Below are 12,146 nucleotides of genomic sequence, written 5' to 3'. Positions count from 1 at the left end.
TGCAGAACCACCGATTTTTCTTTTCAAATGACGAAAATCATGCAGCTAAGGAGTAGCAGAATCTGAAGCCAGGCTGTCTGCCTCCAGAGTGTATACTCTTTTTTTCAGAAGATTTTCTTTATTTATGCATACAAAACTGGGGACGAGGCCATAGGTGCGGGGGTAGGCAGGGAATGGACTCACCAGAGACAGAGTGGGGAGCAAAAGAAGCAGACTGCCTGAAATACACTGTTGGGGGAACAGCGAGAGCGACGGGAGTGGTCTGCTGTGCCACGTGGGTCAGCTCCATGACTCCTGAAGGGAGAAGGGACAGCAGCCAGATGAAAAGTGGTAGGTGGTCTTCTTGGCACAGTGAAAAGACCTGGATGCCAGATTCAACTGGGAGAGTTAGAGAAATATCAGGAAAGCCAGGGTGACAGGAAAGATGACAGATGGGGAATGGGGTATAACTGAGGTCAGGGAGGTGATGTTCGGTGCAGAATTAGCATGATACCTGAAGGATGACAGGAGGTGCACTCTGTGCCAGGCAGAGGGAGCAGCCTGAGCAGTGGCCCTGAGCTGGGGCCTAGCATAAGGGACCTTGAGTACACTGACCTCTGTGGACCCCAATCTCTTCCCAGGTGGATGGTGTCCTTCAATACCTGCCCTTCCAGGCGGCAGATGGGCAAGTGCAGGTGTACCGCCAGGGCCAAGACGCCGTCGTGCGCACGGACTTTGGCCTGATAGTCACCTACGACTGGAACACCCGAGTGACTGCCAAGGTGCCGAGCAGCTATGCCGGCATGCTGTGTGGGCTCTGCGGAAACTTCAATGGGCGCACGGAAGACGACCTGGAGCTGCGCGGAGGAGGCCAGGCTGCCAATGCGCTGGCCTTTGGAAACAGCTGGCAGGAGGAGACAAGTCCAGGCTGCGGAGCGAACCCACCAGGAGACTGTCCCCAGCTGGACTCCATGGTGGAGGAGCAGCTGCAGAGCAAGAAAGAGTGTGGCATCATCGCCGACCCAGACGGTCCCTTCAAGAAGTGCCACTCCAAACTGGAGCCAGAGGGCTTCCTGCGTGACTGCGTCTACGACCGCTGCCTGCTGCCCGGCCAGCCCGGGTCTCTATGTGACGCCTTAGCTGACTACACGGCCGCCTGCCAGGCCGCCGGGGCCACCGTGGAGCCCTGGAGGACCGAGGAATTTTGCCGTGAGTATCGCGAGGGCCCTGGTGTTGGGAGCGGTAGGGGGGCACTCAGCCTGTTGCCTATTCATGAACGTGTCCTATCATGAGGTCATCATCCTTCTAACGGCCCTAGGAGGTTGGCGGTGTGGGTAAAGCCATTGACGGGCAGGAACCCAAGGTTCTGAAAGCTTCAGCTCCGTGCCAGGGACCATGGCCGCAGGGCAGTCGCAGGTGCAGGGAATCTTCGTAAAATGACCTTTAGATCTGGGGACCCCATTTGATTCCCCCATAGTGGGAGGGCCATCAGCAATCACCACCGACCCTGCACACTTCTTAACCCTAAGGGGGTGCATATATGGACATTGAATTGCTGTAGAAATTCCGGAGCCTCTAAATCCCTAAGTGTTCAAAACAAACAAGGTTGTTGTGAGTTATCGTTGCGGGAGCCTTAGTAGTGATCACACTATTAAACATCCCAGGAGCATCATGGGAAGGGCTGTCTAGTGAGACAATGGGCCTCCCCCTCCCGCTCTCATGTGTTGCTAGAGGAGACAGGGCGTCGTCCCCGTCGTCCTGGTTTTCACTCTTGTAGATGTGACGTGAGCAAGTGGGTGGCAGTGGAGGGCCCTTCTCTGGCCCCTGTGAGCGGAGGGCGGCACCACATAGGGAGACCCCATGACACCCACCTCTTTGGGCCTCCCGGCCTCTGATTCTCTTAGTCTCTCCACCACTGGAGAGGAGCAGAGTGGAGGAGTGGCTGCGGCGTGCTGATGCGTCCATCTCCCGCAGTGCGAGCACTGAGAAGTGGTGCCCCATGGCCCTGGCGGGGTCCCCCTCAGGGGAGGTCACCGCCTTGAGAGGCGAGTGGCCGGGGCCGGGTGTTCTCTGCTAAGTGGAGAAGCACCTTCACAGGGGAGTCTTTTCCGCCCACCACAAGCCCTTTCCTGGTCGGGAAGACACCTGGGCTCACAGCTGACCCCGCAGGCTTCTCCCCAACCCCAGGCAGCTCTGTGCTCATGGCCTCTCAGTCCTCGCTTCATCCTCTCAGCCCCCTGCTCTGTCATCTTGCTCTTTGACACTCTGCGGACATGTTAAGAGTGAGATACTAATGTATGTGAGGAAACATGTTAAAGAGAAAGTAGCACAGGGATATTAAGTAAGTGGCCCGAGGTCACAGAGCAGCAGGACAGGTGGGTGCACCCAGGCAGACGCCCCGAATTTGTACTATTGAAGACACCTTGCTCAGGCCTCTGTGCACATTGAGAATCTCTGTTTCCCTCCCGCGAGTCTTGCCCTTGTACCCTGGTAGCTCTAGAAGGCCGTGTTGTTAGAACTTGGGCAAGAGGCAGAGGGGAGCTCAGGCAGGCCCCACACCCCAATACCCACAATACCCAGCACCAACTTCCACAGTTACTGCATTCTGGCCAGTCCTGGGCCCTCCTCCCCTTTTTTCCATCACTTCCTGGTGGCTTTTCTTGTTTTCATGGATGTTTTAAAGGAAACTTTAGTTTGCATTTCTCCACACTTACTCTTTTTCTTATGCAAAACGGATCAGATTTCCCCCTGTATAGTCCCAGTTCCCCAAACTTGGATGCATGTCCTGCCCCCTCCCGATCCCCACAGATGTCTCCCTCACCTAGCAGGGACTGCTGTTTGAACTTCCTCTGCTCTGTCACTTCCCGCGTGTGCGTTTCCTGTGCTCTGCACACATGTGACACTGTTTCACATTTGTGTTATCCTCCTGGCTTCACTGCTCCCAGTCCCCGGAGTTCCCGGATCAGGCCCCAAATGGTGACACTTCCTCACCTTAGACAGAAACGTCTTTGGTGCAGTGGACGGGCGCAGCCTCCTGACCAGTCCTCCATAGGCGCAAGGTCGCCGTGCTCAGATACCAGCTATGTGTTTTAATGTCCAACCGTGTTCCTGCTGTAGAGCGGGGCAGCTGAGACTGTTGCATTCACACTCATACTACACACACACACGCATGCTCTACCTGCACACGTTTGTGTCATACATGTCCCAGCTTTCAAAGGCTGCTACCAGCTGGAGCCTTCACTGAGGACACTGTTCCCAAACCACAGTTAATTGTGGGAGCCCCTCCGTTCTCAGCATCAGGTCACTGTGGTGTCTTCTGTTGCCCAAGCTGGGCTGAGCTCACCCTGCTCAGCCCTGCCTGTGCGGCGTGTGAGGGAGCCGGGCGTGGGGTCCCGGTGTGACCCTGGGGAGCCAGGAAGGCTGACCCTCACGGGCACTCTCCCGCAGCCATGAGCTGCCCTCTCAACAGCAGCTACGAGTTGTGTTCCCACGGCTGCCCACCGTCCTGCGGAGACCTACTAGTGCCCGGGGGCTGCGGCTCCAAATGCCATGAGGACTGCGTGTGTGATGAGGGCTTCGTGCTGAGCGGTGAGTCCTGCGTGCCCCTGGCCTCCTGCGGCTGCGTCCACCAGGGCGCCTACCACCCGCTGGGCGAGAGCTTCTATGAACCAGGCTGCAAGTCGCTGTGCCACTGCCACGAGGGCGGAGTGGTGACCTGCCAGCCCTCCACCTGTGGCCCCCACGAGGCCTGCCAGCCGTCCAACGGCGTCCTGGACTGTGTGCCCGTGGGCTCTGTCACCTGCCAGGCGTCGGGAGACCCCCACTACACCACCTTCGACGGCCGCCGCTTCGACTTCATGGGCCTCTGTGTGTACGTGCTGGCCCAGACCTGCGGGAACCGCACGGGCCTGCACCGATTCACCGTCCTGCAGGAGAACGAGCGCTACAGCAGCCGTGCCAGCGTCACCAAGGCCATCACTGTGCTGGTGGATAACTACAGCCTGCGGCTGGAGCAGCGGAAGTGGAAGGTCACGGTGAGAGCAGGGGAGGGCCACGAGGAGCGGGGAGGTAGTGGGTGGTGTGTGGGTGCGGCGGCACCATCTGGCCTTCTCACAGGGGCCTCAGAGCTCTGCGGGCAGGGAGGATCGAGGGCCAAGGGACAGAAGGTGTCACTCAAAGCCCAGTCCGGGTCCAGGCAGGAGCAGGCCTGCCACGTGCAGCCAGTGGCCCTGTTCTCCCCAGGCTCCCTGCCTCTGCTGCTCTACCATCCCTCTGAGGGGCTGTCCTGGCCCCTGTTCTCTTCCACTCCCACGTCCCATCTCTGACCCTGGCTCAGCCACCTCCCAGGTCTCCCGCCTGGAGCAGGACAGGAACAGGACCAGGAACAGGCTGCGGAAGTCCAAGGACCACACCGTCCCTGGTGTCGCCATGTCTGCGCCAGCTGCTCCTCTGCCCACACTGCCCTGCCCCTCGTGTCGCTGAGCACCTCCCTGCCACACTGTCCTGTCCCCCGTACAAGCATATGCAGGTGCCATAGTTTGCGGCCTTTTCAGAGCGGCTGGTCCCATCTCTGACCAAAGCCCCATGTAAAGGCAGGAGCGAGCCCGTGACCGTGTCCTAGACTCTGTGCTCCGGGCTTGGTGCTCCGGGGCGCTTCTGTGAGAGAAGGGTTTGCTCTCTTGGAAACTGGCATTTCACTTACCTGGAGGGATGGCCCCCCAGGGATCCACTGACACACAGGCACACGGTCATGGACTTGCACTGGCATGGATGGCGAGGGCGCCGGTGGGCAGAGGCTGCTCCGGTGCTCACTGTGCCCTGGTCGTCGGTGTGGCCGGGCTCCTGGAATAACACCCATTCTTTCTGGTGTTCTTGCTGCTTTGCACGTACCTGTAGCCCCCAACTTCTCTGGTCGGTGCAGCCTTTTACCATCCCCATTTTATGGATGAAGAAATGAGGTGCAGAGATTAAATCACTTGAACTTAACCTGTCGCTCCGTGCCGGGAGTGTGGCGGTTGGTTGTGTGTTTAGGAGAGTTTCCAGGAGCTTGTCTTCCTCCCACCTTCTCTCACTCCTCACGCCTCCCAAGGAATCCAGGGCTCACCCATGCGGTGGGGGAGGACAAGCTATTGAGGCTTTGCTGGCGCCCAGCTGCAGCTGAAGCACTAATTCTTAGCCCACGGATATGACGTTCCTTCCCCAGGCCGCGAGCTTGGCTTTCTATTCACTGATACTTAACGCAAAAACCCTTTACATCAGGTCCTCTTCAAAAACACTTCCAGTCTTACCAGTAACCGTGTGAAATGCTCCCAGAGCATCCATTCTGGGCCACACACATTTCTCAGCACTTTTCAAACAGGAATGGGTCTAACCTGACGACAGCCCCGTGGGGTAAGGACAGAAACGCAGAGAATGGATTCACCGCCCACATCCCAGGGAGTGGAAGGGCAGAGATGAGTCGTTCCCAGGCGGGTGGCCATGGGCCATCACCACGTTACAGACCGCCGGGGAGTGGGGCCAAGGGAAGCTGTCAGGCTGGGCCGCCTCTGAGGCCTGTCAGGGTCCTGTGACTGCCACTGCAAATCGCCGCCACCATGACAGCTTGAAAGAGCAGAAATTTATTTTCTCACTGCTGTGAGGCAGGGCCCATGCGCCCAGATGTCAGCCTGGCTGCACCGTGCAATGGCTGTCGGGAAGATTCCTTCCTCCCCTCTCCCGGCTTCTGTGGCCGCAGGTGTGGCATATGTCTTGGCCACATCCCTCCAGTCCCAGCCTCTCCTCACCTTCACGAGTCCTCTATGTCCCTGCGTCTTCCCTTCCAGCCTGTCCAGGGAGCCTCGTCCCTGGTTGTGGTGTCCCCCCTCATCCAGGATGAGGCTCACTCCCTTCATCACATTTGCAAATATCCTCACTCCAGATCAGGTGCTACCCTGGGTTCTGGTGCAGGTGTCTCGGGGAGCACCATGGAGCCCACGGCAGCCATTATTCCATGCCACTTGTCCAGAGTGGAAGCCAGACCCGGCGAGTTGAGATGAGGGGTCAGAGGCATTGGACTCTCAGGCGTGCCGCCTAAGTGTGCCCTCCCCCGTTGGCAGGTGAATGGCGTGGACATGAAGCTGCCCGTGGAGCTGGCCGAGGGCCGGATTCGTGCTTTCAAGCACGGCAAGGACGCGGTGATCCAGACCGACTTTGGTCTGCGTGTGGCCTACGACCTCGTGTACAATGTGCGGGTCACGGTGCCAGGCAACTACTACGAGCAGATGTGTGGCTTGTGCGGAGACTACAACGGCGACTCCAAGGATGACTTCCAGAAGCCCGACGGCTCGCAGGCAGGCAACCCCAACGACTTTGGCAACTCTTGGGAGGAGAAGGTGCCAGGCTCACCCTGCCTGTCGCCGCCCCCCTGCGAGGACTGCGGGCCAGTTTGCACCCCTGAGCAGGAGCAGCAGTACCAGCAGGAGAAGTTCTGTGGCTTCCTCACCAAGCCCACTGGGCCGCTGGCCGCCTGCCACAAACTGCTCAGCCCCCAGGGTGCCCTGAAGGACTGCATCTTCGACCTGTGCGTGAGCGGCGGGAACCTGAGCATCCTCTGCTCGAGCATCGAGGCCTATGTGAGCGCCTGCCAGGCGGCCGGAGGCCATGTGGAGCCCTGGAGGACCGAATCTTTCTGCCGTGAGTGCGGGTTCAGGAGGAGCAAAGCCAGGGGCAGACAGGGAGGTGGGGCCGGGCAGAGGGCAGACTGTGACAGGGAAGCGGGGGACCCGGGGTATTGGGACTGCTCTCCACGGGCGCTGACGGGCACGCCCTCTCTGCAGCAATGAAGTGCCCCCCCAACAGCCACTATGAGGTCTGCGCGGACACCTGCTCCCTGAGCTGCTCGGCCCTCGGCACCCCCCAGAACTGCCCCGAACGCTGTGCTGAGGGCTGCCAGTGCGACCCTGGCTTCCTCAACAGCGGCGAGGCCTGTGTGCCCATGGAGGAGTGCGGCTGCTATCACAACGGTGTCTACTACGAGGTAGTGGGATCCTGGCATCCCGGGCAGAGTCCAGGCCTCAGCCCCTGCCAGCCCCTTAGTGTTAGTGCTGGGAATGGAGAAACAACCCTGAGCATCTGCTCCAGAGCCTTTGCCCTTACTCCCTCTTGGAATCTCTCCTGCAGCAGAGGCTCAGGGGAGAGTTTGCAATAATTGAGTCTGTGAGTGAGTGAATGAGGGAGTGAGTGAGTGACTGATTGCAAAGCTATGCTGCCCCTTAGATTCTCAGATGGTGTTTCACTGCTGAATACATGGGTTTCAAGTGCTCTGGGTCCTGCTCTCTGCACAGCAGCAGCGATGGCAGAGTAGCACCCACCTGACGCCCGCACCCTGTGTCCCCACAGCCAGACGAGTCAGTGCTTCTTGACAACTGCCATCAGCAGTGCGTGTGCCGCTCCGGGAAAGGCATGGTGTGCAAGGAGCACAGCTGCAAGCCTGAGGAGGAGTGCCAGCCCTCTGGAGGCATCCTGAGCTGCATCAAGAAAGGTACTGGCCTGGGGCCGGGGCTTGTGCATTGTTAAGAAAGGACATGGACTTGGCACTAGGGCACTGAGGGTGGAGCTGTTAGGACCTTTGTGGTGGAGGGAGAGAGGACTTGGATTTGGGATCTTAGACCTTGGGCCCCAGACTGGGATTCCCATGCCAAACAAAGGGACCTCATACAATGTGCGCGTCTCGGCGCCAGGCAATTATGAGCAGATGTGTGGCTTGGGTATCCGATATCCTTAGGGTGGAATGCAGAGTGAGGACCCTTGGGATAGTTTTCCTAGGGTGTCAGATTAGGCAGCAACAGGCAACCTTTTTCTCTAAAGGTCCACGCTGTAAATATTGAAACTTAGAGACTACATGGTCTCACTCACCTCACCACCGCGTCATGAAGAGCATCGTAGTCAATTAAGTTCGGTGGTTTGACTCCAGTAAAACTTTGTTTACAGAAGCAGGCAGGTGTAGCGCCATAGTCTGCTGACCACTGGTGCACTAGGTGCTGGCCTTCAGACACCATCCCCTAGTGAAGGGGAGCTAGAGCTCCCACGTCTGGGATGGAAAGCAGAGTCCTGAGGTCTCGGGCAAAGAACCCACAAAAGCTGGAGTCATGGATGCAGGGTCTCAAGCACAGTAGCCCTGGGTGGCAGGACTCCATGGTGGGAACTCCAGGTTGTGAGCTTAGGTCCAGGGTCCCAGTGTCAGGGTCTCATATGTTGGGTCCTCTGGGGTGAGATGCTCCCCAGAAAGTCCTTCCAGTCCTTTGGTTGCGATCTCCAGGATTTCAAATGTATTGGCCTTAGTAGCTGGAGCTCAGGTGTGGGGGATTCTGGGGCCCAAGTCTTGAACACACAGAACCCTTGATCCAGGGATGCCCTCTTGGGGTGCTGTCAAGACTGGCTTTGTGGACACAGGGGCTTCTGGGACTCTAGTCTCAGTTCTGGGTCCCCTGAAGCTAAGCTCTCAGCAAGGGGCTATCCCAGCATGGGACTTGGATATAGCGACCGTAGACCTGGGTCTTGGCTGTAGAGACCTCGGTCTCAGACCTCAAAGTGCTGGGCCTGGGTCTTTGATGTGAAACCCCTAAGATCTGGTCTCACCTGGGCTATCCTCAGAGCCAGCGTTCCTGGCATGATGAGGGGAGGTGTTGGGCAGCCTCTGAAAGACCTCTCTTCTGCCCCCAGACCCCTGCCAGGATGTGATATGTAGGCCACAGGAGACGTGCAAGGAGAAAGATGGCGAGGGTGTGTGCGTGCCCAACTACGAGGACACCTGCTGGCTGTGGGGCGACCCACACTACCATTCCTTCGACGGCCGGGACTTCGACTTCCAGGGCACCTGTGACTACGTGCTGGCGACAACTGCCTGTCCAGGAGTCAGCGCCCAGGACCTGATACCCTTCACTGTCACCACCAAGAATGAAAACCGGGGCAACCCTGCCGTGTCCTATGTGAGGCGAGTCACCGTGACCACACTGGGCGTCAACATCTCCATCCACAAAGACGAAATTGGCAAAGTCCGGGTAAGCCCGTTGGCCCCACCCCTACATTAGGGCAGAAGGGCTCTGCTGGCCACAGGGAGGTGCCCAAGGCGCGCTCCCCTCACCCAGCCTAGAACTAAATGGCAGCAAAAGCAACTGTTACAGCAAAAACCTGACCCTTTTGCTTTGAATTAAGGAAGCCTGGCCTTTTGCTCAGAGCTGACTAATGTAGGATGTCAGCTCTTGCCTTTTTAGAGAACTGAGTTTGAATCCAGGCATTCTTTATGGGCTGGCTGAAGTTGGGCAAGTGAAGGCGGGCCTGGCTGTGAGCTGGGGGTCAGAGCAGGCCCCGCCCCTCTGTGAGGTGCTACCTGTAAAGTATAAAGCACGCAGCTGAGGGTCAGGTCCATCGTGAATGTTTGCAAGGCCCAGAGACTCTAATGTAGAACTACATTGGGGTGGATGTGCAGGGGTGGAGCCGGGAGGAGGAGAGAGGATGGGAAGATGGGGATCAAGCCCCAGGGTGGGGAAAAAGCCACATGAGCTTTCACTCTCCAGAGAGCAGCTAGACTTGAGCAGATTCTGTAATGGCTGCCAGATGACCATGTGTCTGGTTGTGAGGAAGGCCTTGGCAGCGCCAGCCATGGTAGGTGAGGGAGGTGAGGTGAGCTGGGCCCCTCACACCTTTAGTCACCTCTGTTTGTCTCCATTCCTTCCTTCCCCCAGGTCAACGGCGTGCAGACAGCTTTGCCCGTCTCCGCGGCTGGCGGGCGCATTTCAGTGACCCATGGCTCATCCAAAGCAGTGCTGGTGACCGACTTCGGGCTGCGCGTCAGCTATGACTGGAATTGGCGCGTGGAGGTGACTCTGCCCAGCAGCTATCATGGCGCCGTGTGCGGGCTCTGTGGGAACATGGACCGCAACGCCAGCAATGACCACGCCTTCCCCAATGGCACCCTGGCTCCCTCCATCCCCGCCTGGGGCGGCAGCTGGAGAGTGCCAGGCTGGGACCCACTGTGCTGGGACGAGTGCCAGGGGTCCTGCCCAACATGTTCTGGGGACCAGCTGGAGGAGTACGGGGGCCCGGCCTACTGTGGCCCCCTGGCCTCTGGTGCCGGAGGCCCCTTCGCTGCCTGCCATGCCCATGTGCCCCCCGACAGCTTCTTCGAGGGCTGCGTTCTGGATGTCTGCATGGGAGGCGGGGCCCACGATATACTTTGCAAGGCCCTGGCTGCCTATGCTGCCACCTGCCAGGCCGCAGGCATTGTCATCGAGGACTGGCGGTTGCAGGCAGGCTGTGGTGAGTGTGGGGGGAACAAAGCCAGTGCTGGGCTGGGGTTCGGAGCGGGGGGGTCTTGTCGCTCCAGGACTGGCCTTCTGCATCTCTTTCTTTCTGTCTCTTCCTGTCTTTGCTCCGTAGCACCCTTTGACGCTCTCTCTCCGTGTTTCTACATTTGGGTCTTCTTTGTCTCGCGCTTTCTCTCTGTACCCTTCTTCGTGTCTGTTTCCTGCTCTGTCTCACTTTCTGTCCTTCGTATCTCTCTGCCTCCTCCACCCTGTACTCAGATCCCACCTCCTGATATTTTGTCTCTTTCTCTCCCTCCCGCCCCTTTATCCTCCCACAGAGCTCCCCTGCCCCAGCAACAGCCACTATGAGCTCTGTGGCCCAGTCTGTCCAGCCAGCTGCCCGTCCCCTGCGCCCCCCACCACCCCAGCCTTCTGTGAGGGCCCCTGCGCCGAGGGATGCCAGTGTGACCCGGGTTTCGTGTTGAGTATCGACCACTGCGTTCCCCTGGACGGCGGCTGCGGCTGCTGGGCCAACGGCACCTACCATGAAGCAGGCAGCGAGTTTTGGTCTGATGGCACCTGCTCCCAGCTGTGCCGCTGTGGTCCCGGGGGTGGCTCGGTGGACTGCACACCTGCCAGCTGTGGGCTAGGTGAAGAGTGTACTCTGCTGCCATCAGGCCAGTTTGGCTGCCACCCGATCAGCACGGCTGAGTGTCAGGCCTGGGGTGACCCACATTACGTCACCCTGGATGGGCACCGATTCGACTTCCAAGGCACCTGCGAATACCTGTTGAGTGGGGTCTGTGGTGAGCTACCCAACGGGGTTGAGCATTTCACCGTGACCGTTGCCAATGAGCACCGGGGCAGCCAGGCCGTCAGCTATACTCGCAGTGTCACCCTGTCCATCTACAACCACAACCTGACGCTCAGTGCCCAGTGGCCCCGGAAACTGCAGGTGAGGCCGCTGTGGGTCAGACAGCACCTGCCAGCACTGGGGTGGTGTGGGAAAGCTAAGAGTCTGACATCCTCCTGATTACCTTTTGCAGGTTAGCAGGGGTTCCAAGTACACATCTTGGAGCCAAGGGCTTAGAGCAGTGACTTTCCCATCTATGAGCCTTAGTTTATTCTGTAAAATGGGTCTGAGTGAAGAACCTGCTATGTGTTTTTTATTATGACAGCGGCTCCTATATTACTGCAGCTCTGAGGGAGGTTCAGGGTTACACCCAAGTGGACAGGTAGTGGAGCCAGAACTGGAAAGAGCAGCTGTACCATTTACTACCCACACTTCCCACGCTCACAGGTGGACGGCGAGCTCGTGTCGCTGCCCTTCCAGCTGGACTCGCGCCTGCATGCCTATGTGAGCGGCGCCAACGTGGTGGTCACAGCAGCCAATGGGCTCTCCTTGGCTTTTGACGGGAACAACTTCGTGCGCCTGCGCGTCCCAGCGGTGTACGCGGGTGCCCTGTGTGGCCTGTGCGGGAACTACAACCAGGACTCCTCAGATGATCCTGAGGCGGTGGGCAAAGACCCTGGCCGCTGGCAGGTGGGCGGCGCCCCTGGCTGTGGGGAGTGTGTGCCGGGGCCTTGCCCTTCGCAGTGCACGCCCGAGGAACAGGAGCAGTTCGGTGGCCCTGACGCCTGTGGCATCATCTCGGCCCCCGACGGTCCACTAGCACCCTGCCACACCCTTGTGCCACCGGAGCAGTACTTCCAGGCCTGCCTCCTAGACGCCTGCCAGGTTCAGGGTCATCCAGGAGGCCTCTGCCCAGCCGTGGCCGCCTATGTGGCCGCCTGTCAGGCCGCTGGGGCCCAGATCGAGGAGTGGAGGAGACCAGACTTCTGTCGTGAGTACTGAGCCATGTGTGAACCACTTAGTGAGAGCCT

General features: G+C 58.9%; 1 protein-coding gene across 1 annotated transcript in view; it reads left to right on the top strand.

Annotated features, from left to right (window-relative positions):
* Positions 1-12,146, top strand: part of FCGBP (Fc gamma binding protein) — a 53,428-nt gene that overhangs the window by 27,939 nt on the left and 13,343 nt on the right. Inside the window, exons 17-25 of the mRNA XM_054697181.1 lie at positions 621-1,188; positions 3,427-4,013; positions 6,075-6,651; positions 6,795-6,994; positions 7,357-7,498; positions 8,680-9,017; positions 9,702-10,275; positions 10,601-11,217; positions 11,563-12,106. Coding sequence (XP_054553156.1) covers positions 621-1,188; positions 3,427-4,013; positions 6,075-6,651; positions 6,795-6,994; positions 7,357-7,498; positions 8,680-9,017; positions 9,702-10,275; positions 10,601-11,217; positions 11,563-12,106 — 4,147 coding nt within the window. The remainder of the gene's footprint in view (positions 1-620; positions 1,189-3,426; positions 4,014-6,074; positions 6,652-6,794; positions 6,995-7,356; positions 7,499-8,679; positions 9,018-9,701; positions 10,276-10,600; positions 11,218-11,562; positions 12,107-12,146) is intronic.

Source organism: Talpa occidentalis, unplaced genomic scaffold (assembly GCF_014898055.3).
Source record: "Talpa occidentalis isolate TD23 unplaced genomic scaffold, MPIMG_talOcc4v2.1 talOcc4.17, whole genome shotgun sequence".
Classification (NCBI taxonomy): domain Eukaryota; kingdom Metazoa; phylum Chordata; class Mammalia; order Eulipotyphla; family Talpidae; genus Talpa; species Talpa occidentalis.
This window is presented reverse-complemented; position numbering and strand designations above follow the sequence as displayed.